Source organism: Cervus elaphus, chromosome 4 (assembly GCF_910594005.1).
Source record: "Cervus elaphus chromosome 4, mCerEla1.1, whole genome shotgun sequence".
Classification (NCBI taxonomy): domain Eukaryota; kingdom Metazoa; phylum Chordata; class Mammalia; order Artiodactyla; family Cervidae; genus Cervus; species Cervus elaphus.
Window position 1 is genome coordinate 43,590,759 of NC_057818.1, and position 17,187 is coordinate 43,607,945.

Here is a 17,187-nt window from a genome sequence, read left to right on the forward strand (position 1 = left end):
TGTTGAATGTCTTTTGACATGATTGTGGGACATGTGACCGTCCCTTTTTGTGAAGTGCCTGTTCAGGTCTTTCTCCCATTTTTAAAATGGGAGAGAGATGTTTATGGGTTTATAGGAGTAGTTTGTTTATTCTAGATATAATTGCTTTGTCAGAGATACGCAGGTATGCATTGAGAATCTTCTCCCAGTCCGTGGCTTGCCTTCTCACTCTTTCAGTTAATTAATAAATCTTGGCTGCACTGGGTCTTCGTTGCTGTGCTCGGGCTTTCTCCAACTGCAGCGAGCAGGGGTTGTTCCCTCGTTGTGGTGCGCAGGCTTCTCACCAGTGGCTTCTCTGGTTGCAGAGCTCGGGTTCTGAGGCACGCGGGCTCGGTAGTTGTGGCTGCGGGCTCTAGAGCGCAGGCCCGGTACCTGTGACACATGGCCTTTGTTGCCTCATGGCATGCGGAATCTTCCCAGACCAGGGATGGAACCTGTGTACTCTGCATTGTCAGGTGGATTCTTAACCACTGAACCGCCAGGGAAGTCCTCACTCTTTCAAGAGTCTCAGTGAACAGATATTTTTAATTTTGATGAAGCATTTTAGAGTTACTATGTTTTGTGTGTTCTTAGATAAGAAATATATGCCTATCTCTAGGTTATGACATTCTTCTCTGTTTTCTTCCAGAAGCTTTATAGAGTTAGCTTTCACATCTAGGTATGTAATCTATATTGAATAAATTTTTGTGTATAGTGTTTGACATGGACAAGGTTTACTTTTTTCTGTATGGATAATCCCTTGCTCCAGCTCTCCAGCTTTCTTTACTTAAAACATCGTCAGGGTGGGGGGGAGGTAAAAAAAAACATCGTCATGTTCTCACTGAGTTGGTGCCTTTGACGTAAACAGACAACAGTATAAGTGATCCATTTGTGGTTGCTCTCTGTTACACTGGTCTACTCGCCTGTTCTTAAACCAGTACTGCACCTTCTTAAGGTAGCTTGTACTGTAGTGGGTCTTGGAAAACGGTATGTAAGTCCTCCAACATGGCTCTTCTAATGGTTATTTTTGGCATTTTAATTCTAATGCATCTCCATATTCATTTTAGTATAGGCTTGTCACTTTCTTCAAAAACACTGCTGGAGTTTTGACAACTGCATTGATTCTGTGGATCAGTTTGGAGAGCACAGGTGTATCTTAGCACTCAGGAACTCTCTTAGGGATCCAGACACGATACCAGTAGCTGATCAGTGGATCTCTGGGATTAGATAATAGATGTCTGATAGATATCTACTGGATGGAATTTAAAGATAACTGTTGAAATTAACTCATTTTTTTGATTGTGGTACACTATACCCATTATTAGCAACAATCTCCATAATGCTTTTAAATAAAATACTAACTTTTAAAAATGAAACTTTATTTCTCAGTTTGGGTTAAGTGGCTCCTGGTTTAGAGGTTCATTGGCCTCTGTTGTAGGTTCAGTTCAGTTCAGTTGCTCAGTCGTGTCTGACTCTTTGCGACCCCATGAATCGCAGCACACCAGGCCTCCCTGTCCATCACCAACTCCCGGAGTTTACCCAAACCCATGCCCATCGAGTCAGTGATGCCATCCAGCCATCTCATCCTCCGTCATCCCTTTCTCCTCCTGCCCCCAATCCCTCCCAGCATCAGGGTCTTTTCCAATGAGTCAACTCTTCACATGAGGTGGCCAAAGTATTGCAGTTTCAGCTTCAGCATCAGTCCTTCCAAGGAACACCCAGGACTGATCTCCTTTAGGATGGACTGGTTGGATCTCCTTGCAGTCCAAGGACTCTCAAGAGTCTTCTCCAACATCACAGTTCAAAAGCATGAATTCTTCGGTCCTCAGCTTTCTTCACAGTCCAACTCTCACATCCATACATGACCAGCGGAAAAACCATAGCCTTGACAAGACGGACCTTTGTTGGCAAAGTAATGTCTCTGCTTTTTAATATGCTATCTAGGTTGGTCATGACTTTTCTTCCAAGGAGTAAGCATCTTTTAATTTCATGGCTGCAGTCACCATCTGCAGTGATTTTGGAGCCCAAAAAAAAATAGTTTGACACTGTTTTTTTTCACTGTCTCCCCATCTATTTCCCATGAGGTGATGGGACCAGATGCCATGATCTTAGTTTTCTGAATGTTGAGCTTTAAGCCAACTTTTTCACTCATCTTTCCTTTCATCAAGAGGCTTTTTAGTTCCTCTTCACTTTCTGCCATAAGGGTGGTGTCATCTGCATATCTGAGGTTATTGATATTTCTCCCGGCAATCTTGATTCCAGCTTGTGCTTCATCCAGGCCAGCGTTTCTCATGATGTACTCTGCATATAAGTTAAATAAGCAGGGTGACAATATACAGCCTTGACATACTCCTTTTCCTATTTGGAACCTGTCTGTTGTTCCATGTCCAGTTCTAACTGTTGCTTCCTGACCTGCATACAGGTTTCTCAAGAGGCAGGTCAGGTGGTCTGATATTCCTGTCTCTTTCAGAATTTTCCACAATTTATTGTGATCCACACAGTTGAAGGCTTTGGCGTAGTCAATAAAGCAGAAATAGATGTTTTTCTGGAACTCTCTTGCTTTTTCGATGATCCAGCGGATATTGGCAACTTGATCTCTGGTTCCTCTGCCTTTTCTAAAACCGGCTTGAACATCTGGAAGTTCATGGTGCATGGATTGCTGAAGCCTGGCTTGGAGAATTTTGAACTTTACTTTACTAGCATGTGAGATGAGTGCAATTGTGCGGTAGTTTGAGCATTCTTTTGGATTGCCTTTCTTGGGGATTGGAATGAAAACTGACCTTTTCCAGTCCTGTGGCCACTGCTGAGTTTTCCAAATTTGCTGGCATATTGAGTGCAGCACTTTCACAGCATCATTTCTCAGGATTTGAAATAGCTCAACTGGAATCCCATCACCTCCACTAGCTTTGTTTTTAGTGATGCTTCCTAAGGCCCACGTGACTTCACATTCCAGGATATCTGGCTCTAGGTGAGTGATCACACCACTGTGATTATCTGGGTTGTGAAGATCTTTTTTATACAGTTCTTCTGTGTATTCTTGCCACCTCTTCTTAATATCTTCTGCTTCTGTTAGGTCCATACCATTTCTGTCCTTTATCAAACCCATCTTTGCATGAAATGTTCCCTTGGTATCTCTAATTTTCTTGAAGAGATCTCTAATCTGTCCTATTCTGTTGTTTTCCTCTATTTCTTTGCATTGATTGCTGAGGAAGGCTTTCTTATCTCTCCTGGCTATTCTTTGAAACTCTGCATTCAAATGGGAATATCTTTCCTTTTCTCCTTTGCTTTTCGTTTCTCTTCTTTTCACAGCTATTTGTAAGGCCTCCTCAGACAACCATTTTGCCTTTTTGCATTTCTTTTCCATGGGGATGGTCTTGATCCCTGTCTCCTGTACAGTGTCACAAACCTCCGTCCATAGTTCATCAGGCTCTCTATCAGATCTAGTCCCTTAAATCTATTTCTCACTTCCACTGTATAGTCATAAGGGATTTGATTTAGGTCATACCTGAATGGTCTAGTGGTTTTCCCTACTTTCTTCAGTTTAAGTCTGAATTTGGCAATAAGGAGTTCATGATCTGAGCCAAAGTCAGCTCCTGGTCTTGTTTTTGCTGACTGTATAGAGCTTCTCCATCTTTGGCTGCAAAGAATATAATCAATCTGATTTTGGTGTTGACCATCTGGTGATGTCCATGTGTAGAGTCTTCTCTTGTGTTGTTGGAAGAGGGTGTTTGCTATGACCAGTGCATTCTCTTGGCAAAACTCTTATTAGCCTTTGCCCTGCTTCATTCCGTACTCCAAGGTCAAATTTGCCTGTTATTCCAGGTGTTTCTTGACTTCCTACTTTTGTATTCCAGTCCCCTATAATGTTGTAGGTTATAGTGATGTGTTTCTGATTCAGAATCTTTATTTTGAAAGTATGTTTTATTTATTTACATATTACATTTAAGGCTGTCTGGAGAAATGATGTAGTAACTCTGTCCTTTAAGTTTAGTCAGTGCCAGTTAATTTTTAGGATTCCTTTCCACTCATTTACATACTGTTAGTGTCATCTAAAGGATTTAATATGGTTACTTTACAGAATCTCTAATTTCAATTATAGATTAATTGTCTTGAAGGATACTTTAAAAACCATGTTGAAAATTATTATTTTTTTCTGGGCTTAAAATCCTGTTCTTTTTTTTTTCAGAGACAGAAGAATGTGTCCTGACCGGCACCGTCTTAATCCAGAAGTAGACATACCAAGGAAGTTATCCAGCCAAACTCTACCAGTGCTTGGATACATAAAAGTAAGTTCTGTTAAAGATCCTTTGTCCAATGATTAATGGTTAGTTTTAGTGAACAAGTTTCATTTTTAAGTGGTAGAATTTAATAGAATGTAATTATGACAGTATTAACGTACCTCCATTAATCTGACATCAGGCATGGGTTCTTATATGGTGCCTTATTTCAAGGTACCAGTTTGTTCAGAAAACGAAGACTAAATTGGGAAGATAGATAAACCACTTAAACAATTTAAGGAATTTTTAGTTTTATATATATATATACTTTAAATTATATATATATGAAATATATATAAATTTTATTTTTAAATATTTTATATTTTATATAAATTTTATATTTAAGCATTTTAAATATATTTTTATGTATAAATATTTTCTATTTTAAATTTTTTAATATAAATTTTATTTATTTACTGACTGCACTGGGTCTTCATTGGTGCACATGGGCTTTCTCTAGTTGCAGCGAGCAGGGTCCACTCCTCCCTGCAGTGCATGGACTTCGCATGGTGGTGGCTTCTCTTGTTGCAGAGCACGGGCTCAGTAGTTGTAGAGAACAGGCTTAGTTGCACCACAGCATGTGGGACATTCCCAGACCAGGGATCAAACCTGTGTCTCCTGCATTAGCAGGCCGATCCTTTCCACTGGACGACCAGGGAAGTCCTCAGTTATATTTTAAGAAAGAAAGTCATTTACCTCTGGGGACTATTAAAAATAGGTAAACCTCAGGCCGATTCATGTTGTTGTATGGCAAAAACCATCACAATATTATACTCCAATTAAAATTTAAAAAAATTTTTTTAAGAAAAAAAAAAATAATAATGTGATGCTTCAGTTCAGTTCAGTTGTTCAGTCATGTCCGACTCTGCAACACCATGAATCGCAGCACGCCAGGCCTTCCTGTCCATCACCAACTCCCAGAGTTTACCCAAACCCATGTCCATTGAGTCGGTGATGCCATCCAACCACCTCATCCTCTGTTGTCCCCTTCTCCTCCTGCCCCCAATCCCTCCCAGCATCAGGGTCTTTTCCTATGAGTCAACTCTATGCATGGGGTGGCCAAAGTATTGGAGTTTCAGCTTCACCATCAGTCCTTCCAATGAACACCCAGGACTGATCTCCTTTAGGATGGACTGGTTGGATCTCCTTGCAGTCCAAGGGACTCTCAAGAGTCTTCTCCAGCACCACAGTCCAAAACCATGAATTCTTCAGTGCTCAGCTTTCTTCACAGTCCAACTCTCACATCCATACATGACCAGTGGAAAAACCATAGCCTTGACTAGATGGACCTTTGTTGGCAAAGTAATGTCTCTGCTTTTTAATATGTTGTCTAGGTTGGTCATAACTTTCCTTCCAAGGAGTAAGCGTCTTTTAATTTCATGGCTGCAATCACCATCTGCAGTGATTTTGGAGCCCCCCAAAATAAAATCTGACACTGTTTCCACTGTTTGCCCATCTGTTTCCCATGAAGTGATGGGACCAGATGCCATGATCTTAGTTTTCTGAATGTTGAGCTTTAAGCCAACTTTTTCACTCTCCTCTTTCACTTTCATCAAGAGGCTCTTTAGTTCTTCTTCACTTTCTGCCATAAGGGTGGTGTCATCTGCATATCTGAGGTTATTGATATTTCTCCCGGCAATCTTGATTCCAGCTTGTGCTTCATCCAGGCCAGCGTTTCTCATGATGTACTCTGCATATAAGTTAAACAAGCAGGGTGACAATATACAGCCTTGACATACTCCTTTTCCTATTTGGAACTTGTCTGTTGTTGAATGTGATGATTACACAGCCCTTTTCAGAACATCTATGGCTATCCCTTTGGGGATATTCTGAGATGCAAGTAGAATTACTGAGTTGAGTTGTCACTTTCCTGTGACCCTGTTTTATTACTTTGCTTCCTTTTGAGTTTGCGTGTTCTGTTCTCACCTTCCCTCCCCCCTAAGGTGTATCTGTTAGGTTCGTTCATACGTGCTCCCTTCTTGTGTGGCTGTGCTGTATTTGTTTCCTGGGGCTGTTGTACAGAAGTGTATTCCCTCCATCCTGGAAGCCAGGGTCTAAAATCAAGGTGCCCACGAAAGGCTGTGCTCCATCTGAAGTCTCGGGAGGCCCGGCCTCTCACAGCTCCTGTTGACTCCAAGTGTTCCTTGGCTCATCTCAGCTCCTACTGCGTGCCTCCAGCCTGTGCCTTCACCGCCGCATCACTCACCTCTCTCTCTGCCTCTTGCAAAGCACACTTGTCAGTAGATGAAAGGCCCAGCGAGATAATCCACAGTAATCTCCTCACCCAGAGATGCTTAATTACATCTGCAAAGACCTTTTTCCCCAATGAGGTCACAGTCACAAATCCTGGGAGCTAGCACAGAGACAGTTTCCTTTGGAGCAGATTGGGCAGGTGGGGTGAATCTCTATTCAACCCCAATACAGTTTTTATTGCTGAAATGATTTTTTTCTTTAATTTCTAATTATTTCCCAAGTTCTGTCACTTCATTTCTACAGTTAAAAATTCTGATTTATGTTATTGTTTTATATCATATATCACTTTTCTTAATTAATTAATTTCTTAATTAACAAGCTGAAAAGCAGCTTGTTTTGAAAGCGAAGGTTACAGTTTTTATCTGTTTTGAGGATACACATTCCTAGTGGCTTTCATTGTGTCTAACAACTTACTCTGCTGCTTATTCTCTTTTTTATTTTATAACTTAATATGGAATTTGATCTTGATACTTTGCTGTTGTTCATTTTTAGATAAAATTCCTTTCCCCTAAATTTAAGGAGGTGATGTGGGTCAGGATTCTATAATTTCACAGAGTTTTCATTTCTGTTGTTTCCATGTCTTGTTAAAAAAAAAAAGAAAGTGAGGACATAGTTTCTGAGATTTTGAAATGCCCTGGCTCTGTGTCCCTCCCCCGAGGTGCGTCTGGCCTTTCTCCTCCTTCGTCTCTCCTGTCCCTGGGTGGACAGTGTGGGTGAAGGGGCCCAGCCTTCACCCTCTGTCAGAGTGCATGGAGATGTTCCAGTGTCAGCTGCCCTCGTCACCAGGCCCAGTGAGCTCTGGGTGACTACCTGCTGCCTCCTGTGGGGTCTTCCTGTCCTCAGTCCTTCAGGCACACTCTTGCCGCCCAGTGCTGCTTCCTGCACGGACAGGCATACCTTGCAGGTCTTGTGGTGTGGGTGGTTTTTACACCTCTGCTCTTTTGTTGTTGTTATTTTAATTAATATATTTTATTTTTTCAAGCAGTTTTAGTTTTACAGAAAAGCTGAGCAGAAAATACAGAATTCCCCTTTTACTCCTTCCTACCCCGACCCCACCAGTTTCCCCTGTTGTTAATATCTTCCAATATTGTGGACATGTGTGACATTGATGAGCCAATACTGATACATGATTATTAACTGAAACCTATGGTTTAAGGTTCACTCCTTGCAGTGTTCGTTCTGTGGACTTTGCAAATGTATGGTGACACATGTCACCATTACGGTGTCACACAGAGAACTTTCACTGCCCTGAAAGTCCCGTGTGCTCCACCTGACCCTTCCCCAGAATTACTAGCAGTCACCTATCTTTTTACTGTCTGTGTAGTTTTCCCCTTTTCAAAATGTCATATAGTTGCTGTCATAGAGTGTGTAGGCTTTTTCCACTCACTTTTCATTCAGCAGTTTACATTTAAGATTCCTCCTTGCCTTTTTATGGCTTACTAGGTCACTTTTATTGCTGAGTATGCTACAGTTTATCTGTTCACCTACTGAAGGACATCTTGGCTGCTTCCAATTTTTGGATATTATGAATAAAGCTATGATTAATACTCAAGTCCAGGTTTTTGTGTAGGCAGAAGTTACTTGGGTAAATAAATACAAAGGACTGTTACCTGTGATTATATATAGTAAGACCATTTTGTTTTATAAGAAACTGCAAAACTTTCTAAAGTGACTGTACCTTATTGCATTCCTACCAACATCTAATGAGTGTTTTCTGGATATGTTTACTGTTTATGGGCTTCCCTTGTGACTCAGCTGGTAAAGAATCCACCTGCAATGCGGGAGATCTGGTTCGATCCCTGGGTTGGGAACATCCCCTGGAGAAGGAAAAGGCTACCCACTCCAGTATTCTGGCCTGGAGAATTCCATGGACTATATTCCATGGGGTTGCAAAGAGTCGGACACGACTGAGCGACTTTCACTTTCACTTTACTGTTTATATTTCAGATAATACCCTTTTATGTTTTGAATGCAACAAATTACTTTGGTCGTATAGTTGATAAACATGAGGATCTTTGTGCAACTCTTAATGCTGAGATGAAAGAGTATTTTGAAGACTCTAATAATAAAGCAACTGTTGAAAAGATGGAGAAATTTGGATTATATGGGTTAGCAGAAAAATCAGTTTTTCACAGGTAAAATGTCTCTATTTCATCTCTACAAGTTGTGAAGCACAAGGTAACGTTAAATGGTATTGAATCCCTATTTTCATTGCTGTCCATCTGAGCGGTTTGCGTGCATATGCTGAGCCTGGCTGCCTCCCAGGAGGGTGGTGGCAGGGTTGTGTGCCCACATGCCCAGCTCAGCTCTACTTCCGAGCTCGTCGGCCCCAGGACCGCTGAGCCCAGAGCACTGATAACAGTGTGGCATTTATATGACCGTCATCGAGCTCTCACTGTCCTGCACACACATGCATCTCTAACTCATGGAATTCTTACAAATTCCCATAAAATGAGCACAGTTCTCATTTTACAGATAAGCAGACTGAGTCCTGGGCTTCCCTGGTAGCTCAGCTGGGCAAGAATCTGCCTGCAATGCAAGACACCCTGTTTCAATTCCTGGGTTGGGAAGATCTGCTGGAGAAGGGATAGGCTACCCACTCCAGTATTCTTGGGCTTCCCTGGTGGCTCAGCTGGTAAAGAAAGAATCTTCCTGTAATGCGGGAGACCTGGGTTCGATCCCTGGGATGGGAAGATCCCCTGGAGAAGGGAAAGGCTTACCCACTGCTTACTCCAGGCCAGAATACAGTCCACGGGGTTGCAAAGAGTTGGACACGACTGAGTGATTTCACTTCACTTCATGAAGTGAAAGTGAAAGTGTCAGTTGTTCAGTCATGTCTGACTCTTTGCGACCACATGAACTATAGTCCGCCAGGCTTCTCCGTCCATGGAATTCTCCAGGCAAGAATACTGGAGTGGGTAGCCATTTCCTTTAACAGGGGATCTTCCCGAACCAGATATCAAACCCAGATCTCCTCCATTGCAGGCAGATTCGTTACCATCTGAGCTACTAGGGAAACCCTTATACTTGAATTAAAAAAATAAATCATGGCTAAGTGCTCTTGCTGACTCTAGCTATTTTATTTCTAGTATGGAGTTAAGCCATGCAGTTTAGGGGAAACTTCTGTGTGGTTTGCTTTTAGCAAGTAAGTTGAAGCGACAGTTATTTCCCTTTGGTTCTCTGTGTTGGTCTGAGGCCACTGTTGTTCTGCAGGGTTCAGGTGTTGGAGATGAGCCAGAAGGAGGACACATGGGCCCTGGATAATGTCCTTGTGAAGTTCATAGATGAAGGCAGGACTGGGCTCGTCACAAGAGACCAGTTGCTACACCTCCCAGAAAGATTCCACACACTGCCCCCCCAAGCTGTGGAGTTTATTGTTTGTAGAGTGAAACCTGTGGACAATGAAATTGAATGGAATCCAAAGGTGGGTAATTTGGGCTTTTTGTATTTGTTGACTTCTAGAATATATTTAACCCAGAATAAACATGGAGTTGAGGTGTATTTGAATTTGGAGTACTGGGTTTGGGTGAAATGCTTCATATTTCTGGGCAGGGATGCACTTCCCAGCGCTGTGCTCTGAACGTAGCTCTGAACCCTCAGAGGGTGCCAGACATGATTGGCCATCATTATCGATAGTGCTCCCAGGCTTAGAATTGGTATAAAATAGGCACTATGCTAAAAATAAACTGACTGTCACTTAAAGAGAATAAACAGTACAAGCAGCTACAAGAGTGGGTACCCTGTACCTCTCTGGGGGACCAGGTAATTCCACTGGAGTTGGGAAGATGGGCAAGGAAAGAGAGAGAGTCCAGAAGAGCTTCCAAAGGAAGGGACGTTTCCTCTGGGTCCTTCAGAACAGGTAACTGGGATGTCACCAAGTAGACCAGATAAGGCACTGAAGGTGAAGAAGCCCCACTGTGCCAGGACATGGTGCACACGGCTGTCCCAGGTGGGTGGGGGGACCAGGCAGACAGTCTTGCTCATCACCAGAGCAGTGATTCCTATTCATAACAAGGCCTTTAATTCTTCAGAAGAAGGTTACGTTTCATACAGTCTGATGAATAGGGTATGAAAGAAGCCATTACACGTGGCAAAGTAAAAAGTTTGGGTTGTAGACAGTGGCGCTGAGTGAGGACAGATGCAAGGGTGCATCCCGAGTGCAGGGCCAGGCTGTGAGCTCCCCACACCGCGTGTTTCCCAGTGTGGATGCACAGCTCTCATTCCTCCATCAGCTGTCAGCCTGTCTTTAGATGATGGATGTTTATTTCTTTAGAAGTTCAGTGAGCGTGAAGAGAGAGTCCCACTGGTAGTGGAGACCAGGGCCCCTCAACCCCAGTGTCGCTGGCGTGAGCAGCCCCAGTGTGTGGCCTCCTAGGGAGTAGCAGGAATACCATGTGCTTGGGACTTGGCACCTGTCCTCGTCCTTCTCCACCGTGGTTACCCTTGTTGGTGTCGGGGCATTATGGCCTCCATAACCTGCTTCATGGAGTGGTCATGAGGCTCAAATGAAAGGCATGGAAAAGCTTTTTGTGAAACTACTGAGCACATGCACAATTAAGTATTTCCTTAAATCTTCAGATAAATTTACTTATGTATATTTTTTTTTCAGGTTACTAGGTACATTCATCATAAAATTATTGGAAAACTGCATGATGCAAAAGTGGTACTGGCTTTAGGAAATACAGTTTGGATTGATCCAATGGTAAGAACGCAGTTTTCTCAGAAAGAAACATGTGTTTGAATGTGCTCAGTCCCTAAGTCATGTCTGACTCTTTGCGACCCCATGGACTGTAGCCTGCCATGGGATCTTCCAGGCCCCTGAAATTACCCAAATTATTCTAACCTGTTGGTTAAATAACTCTTTGCCTCACTAAATGGAGGCTTATTTGATAAGGGCTCTGTGTGAAGGAGCCCTTGTCTCATGTTATTTGGGTCATGAATGTGTGGTCATGGGTTTTATGGTTTAAGGGAATCTTTTATGTTATAACCCAGCACTCGCAGGCAGGTCTGTATAAATCGCATGTACTCACACGTACAACCAAGAGGAAATTCATGAAACTGTTGTTGGCACGTGCGACAGTCTCTGCCATTTCCAGTTCTTTTCCGGGTGTCAGCTGTGCCCCGTTAGTCTCCTTTCACAGCCCTCTGCGGCAGCGTGGGAAGCCCTGGGGCAGGCCCTGCCCTGCAGGAAGGAGCGCAGCTGTGTGCTGGGCTAGTTGTGAATGATCTTAACAGTGGTCAACAGCGTGGAGAAGTCCTCAGGCTTTCCAAGACAGGTTTTATCATGTTCATGGTTTCTACCTCATCCATTCACCGAATATTTATGGAACACCTCCTGTGTGCCGGGACCTGTATGGGGCACTGGGGTTCCACGCATAAACAGACAGCTGCCCTGTGGAGCTGCTGTGGGGGTGGGCAGCGAGACAGAATGTGAGGCCAGGGCCTCGGGCGTCCCCTCTGAGATCCGCTCTCAGGCCCTACTCTGCTTGCACCCCGGGGACTCTACTTTTCACTTCAGAGTTTTGCTCTATTAGACTTAAATCTTAATTATTATGATAATGTATAAAGTTTGAAGGAATTCAGTTTGTAAAAGCTGTTTTGTTAAAAGTTTTTTTTTTCCCTAAGAGTGAAAAAGCCTTAACACTGAAAAAGATGAGTTTGGGTATAAGATTTACAAGTAAGAGGAGAAAATGATTTTTGGAAGGGAAGGTAGAGACCACCAGTGCAGGTAAATGAAAAGATTGGAGGTGGGGCGGTTCTTAGTTGATGTCATAATAATATTGTGGTGGTTCTTTATTACAGAAATAAAATGGAAACTTTATTAATAGGCAAGGATTTTTTTTTAAACTACAGCCAAGAGAATGAGGCAAAAAAAGAAAACCTACGTGGCAAATATGCTTCCTCAGCTCCAAAGTGTAACCGTGTCCATGGCACCTTGGAGGGGAAACAGACATACCCCACCTCCTTCTCCCCCCACAGCAGCGTGGTCCCCGGGCTGAGAGGAGAAAGGTTCTTTCCTTTTCCTGAATGGGAGAGCGTTCCCAATTCCTGGTCCCTGGGGAGGTGTGCCTTTCTTGCTAGCCTGGTCTGCTCCCCCAACCCAGGAAAGTCCTGGGGCCATACCTCCCACCAACAGGAATCAGACAATTGCAGATTTCCATGTTTTACTTAATTTTGTGTAAACTGAAACGGATGAGAATATTTTGGTTGCAGAAAAAAAACAAATGGAGGAAACTGCCCAAGATACAGGATCTAGAGCCTTGGCATAGGCCCTTTCTGGGCCTCTAAAGAGCCTGAGGCTTCTTGTTAGGAGAGGTGAGCGTATGAGAGGGAAAATCAGAAAGATCTAAGAGTTGTGTGTGTGGTTACAGCATCACAGATGGGTCTTGTCTGGGGCTTTACCCCAGGACTTGATCTTGGCCCCTGCTCCACACCTGATCTTATCTCCCCAGTATGCGGCTGGGTTCTGGAAGACTGATGAGGAGACCCTGCACGTGGTGGCATGTGCCCTGGTGCATTGAACACTGCACAGTGAGATAGGGAGGCCATGAGAGAATGTTTGTGATTCATCTAAAGTTCTAAGTGTGGTTCTTGTAAACTTTGTATTTTTTCTTTGATTCAAGGTGCACATTACAAAACTTTCAAACTTGAAAACTTCTGTCATTGATTATAATGTTCGAGCTGAAATTTTGTCAATGGGAATGGGCATTGATAACTCAGAACATGTAGAACAACTGAAAAAATTATACAAAGGAGCTAAAATGCCATCTTCTGAAGAAAGCCTGAACCAGACCCTGTAAGTGGATTTTTGTCGCCCTTTGGAAGAGCTGTTTTGTGGAAATAGAACTCACAAGTGGTATGGACGTTTTTGCTGAAAGTAGAGTAGTCTAATGAGTCTCTGTGTTCCCATCACCCAGTAATTACCAATATTTGGGGAGTCTTATTTTATCCACACTCCAGCCCACACTTTTGTTTTTGCTTGACTATTATAAAACAAGTTCCAAATATGTTATTTCACCATATCACTTACAGAAGGAACTTTTGTTAGCTTTTTATTGACAGCACACATCCAGGAAAGTACACACATCCTAAGTATGGCTTAGTGGATTTTCTGAGCAGGGAAACCAGCCCAGATCAGAAATAGGGCGCCACTCAGAGCTGCCTCCTGCTCCTCCCCAAGGCAGCCGCCTTTCAGACACAAAGCAACGTGGATGACTCCTCCTGGCTCGTTCTTTGAATGGAGCCATGCAATATGTCTCTTGTGTCTCCTGACATCTTTAACTGTTACTTGTGGAATTCATCCATGTTGTGCGTGCAGCTGTAGACCATGGATTCTCATTGCTGTGCCATATTCCGTTGTTATGAGTGTGATTTATTTCCCCATTCTGTTGATGGGAGGAATTTCCAGGTCTGGGCCACTTCAGGTGGCACTTTAAACGTTCTCCTCCATGTGCTTTGGTTCACTTACAAATGTATTTTTGACAGAATGGAATGGAAACTGCTCTGCAGTTTTCCGGATTGGTTGTACCAGTTTTCATGTCCACAGCAAGATATGAGAGGACTTTTGAAGTCTCTGAGAGAGTATACTGCCAGCCCCTAGACGGGAGGATGGACTCAGCGTGTGTGTCCACCAAAGGACTTGCATCAAGAGCTCCTTTCAGTCAGAAACAGCAGACACCTAGTAGAAACGGAACAAAAGATGTGAACAGACACTTCACAATGTCCAATTCATTAATTAGCTGTCCAGTAATTAGTATATGAAAGGGTCCTCAGGCCCATTACTCATCAGGGAAATGCAGATTAAAACCACAGTGGAGCAGTACCACTTCATAGCCATGGGAAATGAGAGAAAGGAGATACCAAGTGTTGGCGAGGATGTGGAACAACAAAAGGCTTTAAAAAACTTGACTTAGGTGCTGTTAGCACAGCTAGTAAAATTATTGGTAATTTCTTAAATTGCATTTTAATTGTGTTAAAATATACATAACAATTTCTCATTTTTGTTTTTTCAAAGTGTGGTAAAATACACATAAAATATATCACTGTAACTATTTAAAAAAAGTTTATTGGAGTGTTGTTGCTTTACAATCTTTTGTTAGTTTCTGCTCTATAGCAAAGTGAATCAGCTATGTATATACACATATTACCTCTTTTTTAAATTTCTTTCCCATTTAGGTTACCACAAAGCACTGAGTAGAGTTTCCTGTGCAATATAGTAGGTTCTCATTAGTTATCTGTTTAATACATAGCAGTGTATATATGTCAGTCCCCATCTCCCAGTTCATCCCATCCTCCTTCCCCCTTTGGTGACCGTGTTTTTTCTCTGTGTCTGTGTCTCTATTTCTGCTTTGCACATAGGTTTGTTTATCTGTCCCATTTTTCTAAGATTCCACGTATATGTGTTAATATACGAAGTTTTTCTCTATTATTAAGTATATAATGCAATGACAGTACGTACATTCACACTGTTGTGTAACCATTTGTGTAACCACAGTCCATTTGCAGAAGCTTTCAACATCCCAGCCAGACACCCTGTACCCATTAAACCGTAACTCCCTTTCTTCTGTTCCCTCAGCCCCTGGAAACCTCCTTTGTTCTTTCTGTTTCCATTAGTTTACCTATCCTGGGCACCTCATACGAATGGAATCATGTAATATTTGTCCTTCTCTGTCCGGCTTATTTCACTTAGCGTAATGTTTTCAGGGTTTATCCATGTTATAGCAGACGTCAAAATTGCGTCCTTTCTAAGGCTGAAAAATACTGCACTGTATGGCTGTACCACACTTTGTTATCCATTCATCTGTAGTGGGCATCTGGCTGTTATAGTAGTGCTGCTGTGAACGCTGGTGTGCGGCTATCTAAGTTCCTGCCTTCAGGTCTTCTGGGATTTCTGGATCACATGGCGGTGCTGTGTTCAATTTTTTAAACTGACAGACTGTTTCCACAACAGCTAAGTGTCGTGTTCCCACCAGCAGTGCAGAAGTTTCCCGTTTTCTCCACATTCTGGCCTAGAAATCAGCCTGAGGTGAAAGCTTAGGGTCGTCTTAGGACTTTTCTGAGCGAGTGTCTTGTCTTGGCTCCAGGCAGCTTAGAATGGACTACACAAATAATTCACAAAGTCGGCTCTGCCCTCTCTGGCGTCAGGGGTGGAGCTGGGGGAACAGGAAGTTGGTTCAGACAGCTGGTGGTTCTTTCAGTGTTACCTATAGGGAAATAGGAACTTGGAGTTTCCTAATCCACCATTTTGTTTTGGATGCTGGAATGTTTCTTCAGTCTAACTTTGTTTCAGTTGACCTGATAAATACTTTTAATTGATGTTTCAGTAGGTAAAGTTGAAATTTTAAAATTCATTCATTTATTCAGCAAACATTTATTGTCTACTAGGCATGCAGTAGTGAACTAAATAGATGAAGGACTTACATTTTAATGGGGAGAGAAAGACGATGAAGATGTTACAGAGATACATAGGGGATCAGATGGTGGTATGTGAGATGGAGCAGATTAACGCAGAAGGGAAGGGAAGGTGGTTTGGGGTCTGAGATGGTGAGCCCCAAGACACCAGAGCTGAGTCCTGACCCAGGCAGATGTCGAGAGGCGAAGACTTGAGTGGGCAGGAGAAGGCTTGGTTGTTCCTTGGTTCCAGGAACAGAGAGGGAGGTACAGTGACCAGAGGAGCAAACAAGGGGAGAGTCTAGGTGTGAAGGGTGCAGTGGCACCGGGGTCGGATCTTCTCGGACCCTGTGGCCGGTACAAGGATAGGCTCCTCGGAGGAGGAAGTGGAGCTGTGAGAGAGTTTTGAGCAGAGGAAAGACTTATTAATCAGAGCACCCTGGGCTGCTGTGTTGAGAAGAGACTGGAAGGGACGAAGTCTGTGCCCAGAGTTCGGGACAGGATGACTGTGGCTCAGACTGCGGTGGTAGTGTGGAGGTGGGAGAAGTAGCTGGTGTCTGAATGTACCTGTATGGGGTGTGGTCAGCAGATGCTGGGTGTCGAGAGTGAGCTGCGGGGTCTCTAATGCTGAGAGGTGGCTGGCAGTGGGCACCTGAGAAGATGCAGCCTGGAGCCGGCTGGGGTCAGGGGGAGCATCCAGGATGACAGTGAAGAAGGAGTTTCACGGAGCAGGGAGCCGTGAGCTGCCCGGTGCTGCTGAGGCCACATGGAATAAGGACTGAGAACTGACAGGCGGATTTAGTGCTGTGATCGTGGGAGACCTTGAAGTGTTCCTAAATTATTGCTCAGAGTAGGGGAATTTCAGAGAACATGGCAAAGATGAAAACTATCTGAAGTTTACAGGGTTTTCTATCCTAATAAAATTGGGTACCTGTGGGATTAGAATATGTTTTGGTTTCTGTACACTTTCAGGAAACAAAAATTGTTCCATGCTTGCTTTTTTTTTTTTTTTTTTTGCTGTGCTGGGTGTTCTTTGCTGCTCGGGCTTTCTCTAGCTGTTACAGACGCGGGCCTCATTGCGGTGGCTTCTCTCGCTGTAGCACACAGGCTCGAGGTACGCGGGTTGCAGTCGTGGCCGCGCTCGGGCTCTCGGGCGCAGGCTCAGTAGTTGCAGCGCACAGGCTTAGTTGCCCTGCAGCTCTGGAGTCTCCCGGGCCAGGGATGAAGCCCGTGTCCCCTGCCCTGGCAG

The 17,187-nt window shown here is 43.4% G+C and overlaps 1 protein-coding gene across 5 annotated transcripts in view; it reads left to right on the forward strand.

Annotated features, from left to right (window-relative positions):
* Positions 1-17,187, forward strand: part of TDRD12 (tudor domain containing 12) — a 75,501-nt gene that overhangs the window by 52,297 nt on the left and 6,017 nt on the right. For all 5 annotated transcript variants that reach the window (XM_043899064.1, XM_043899061.1, XM_043899062.1 and 2 more), the window contains 5 exons: positions 4,205-4,304; positions 8,496-8,683; positions 9,762-9,972; positions 11,158-11,250; positions 13,172-13,344. In XM_043899064.1, the coding sequence (XP_043754999.1) occupies positions 4,205-4,304; positions 8,496-8,683; positions 9,762-9,972; positions 11,158-11,250; positions 13,172-13,344 (765 nt within the window). The remainder of the gene's footprint in view (positions 1-4,204; positions 4,305-8,495; positions 8,684-9,761; positions 9,973-11,157; positions 11,251-13,171; positions 13,345-17,187) is intronic.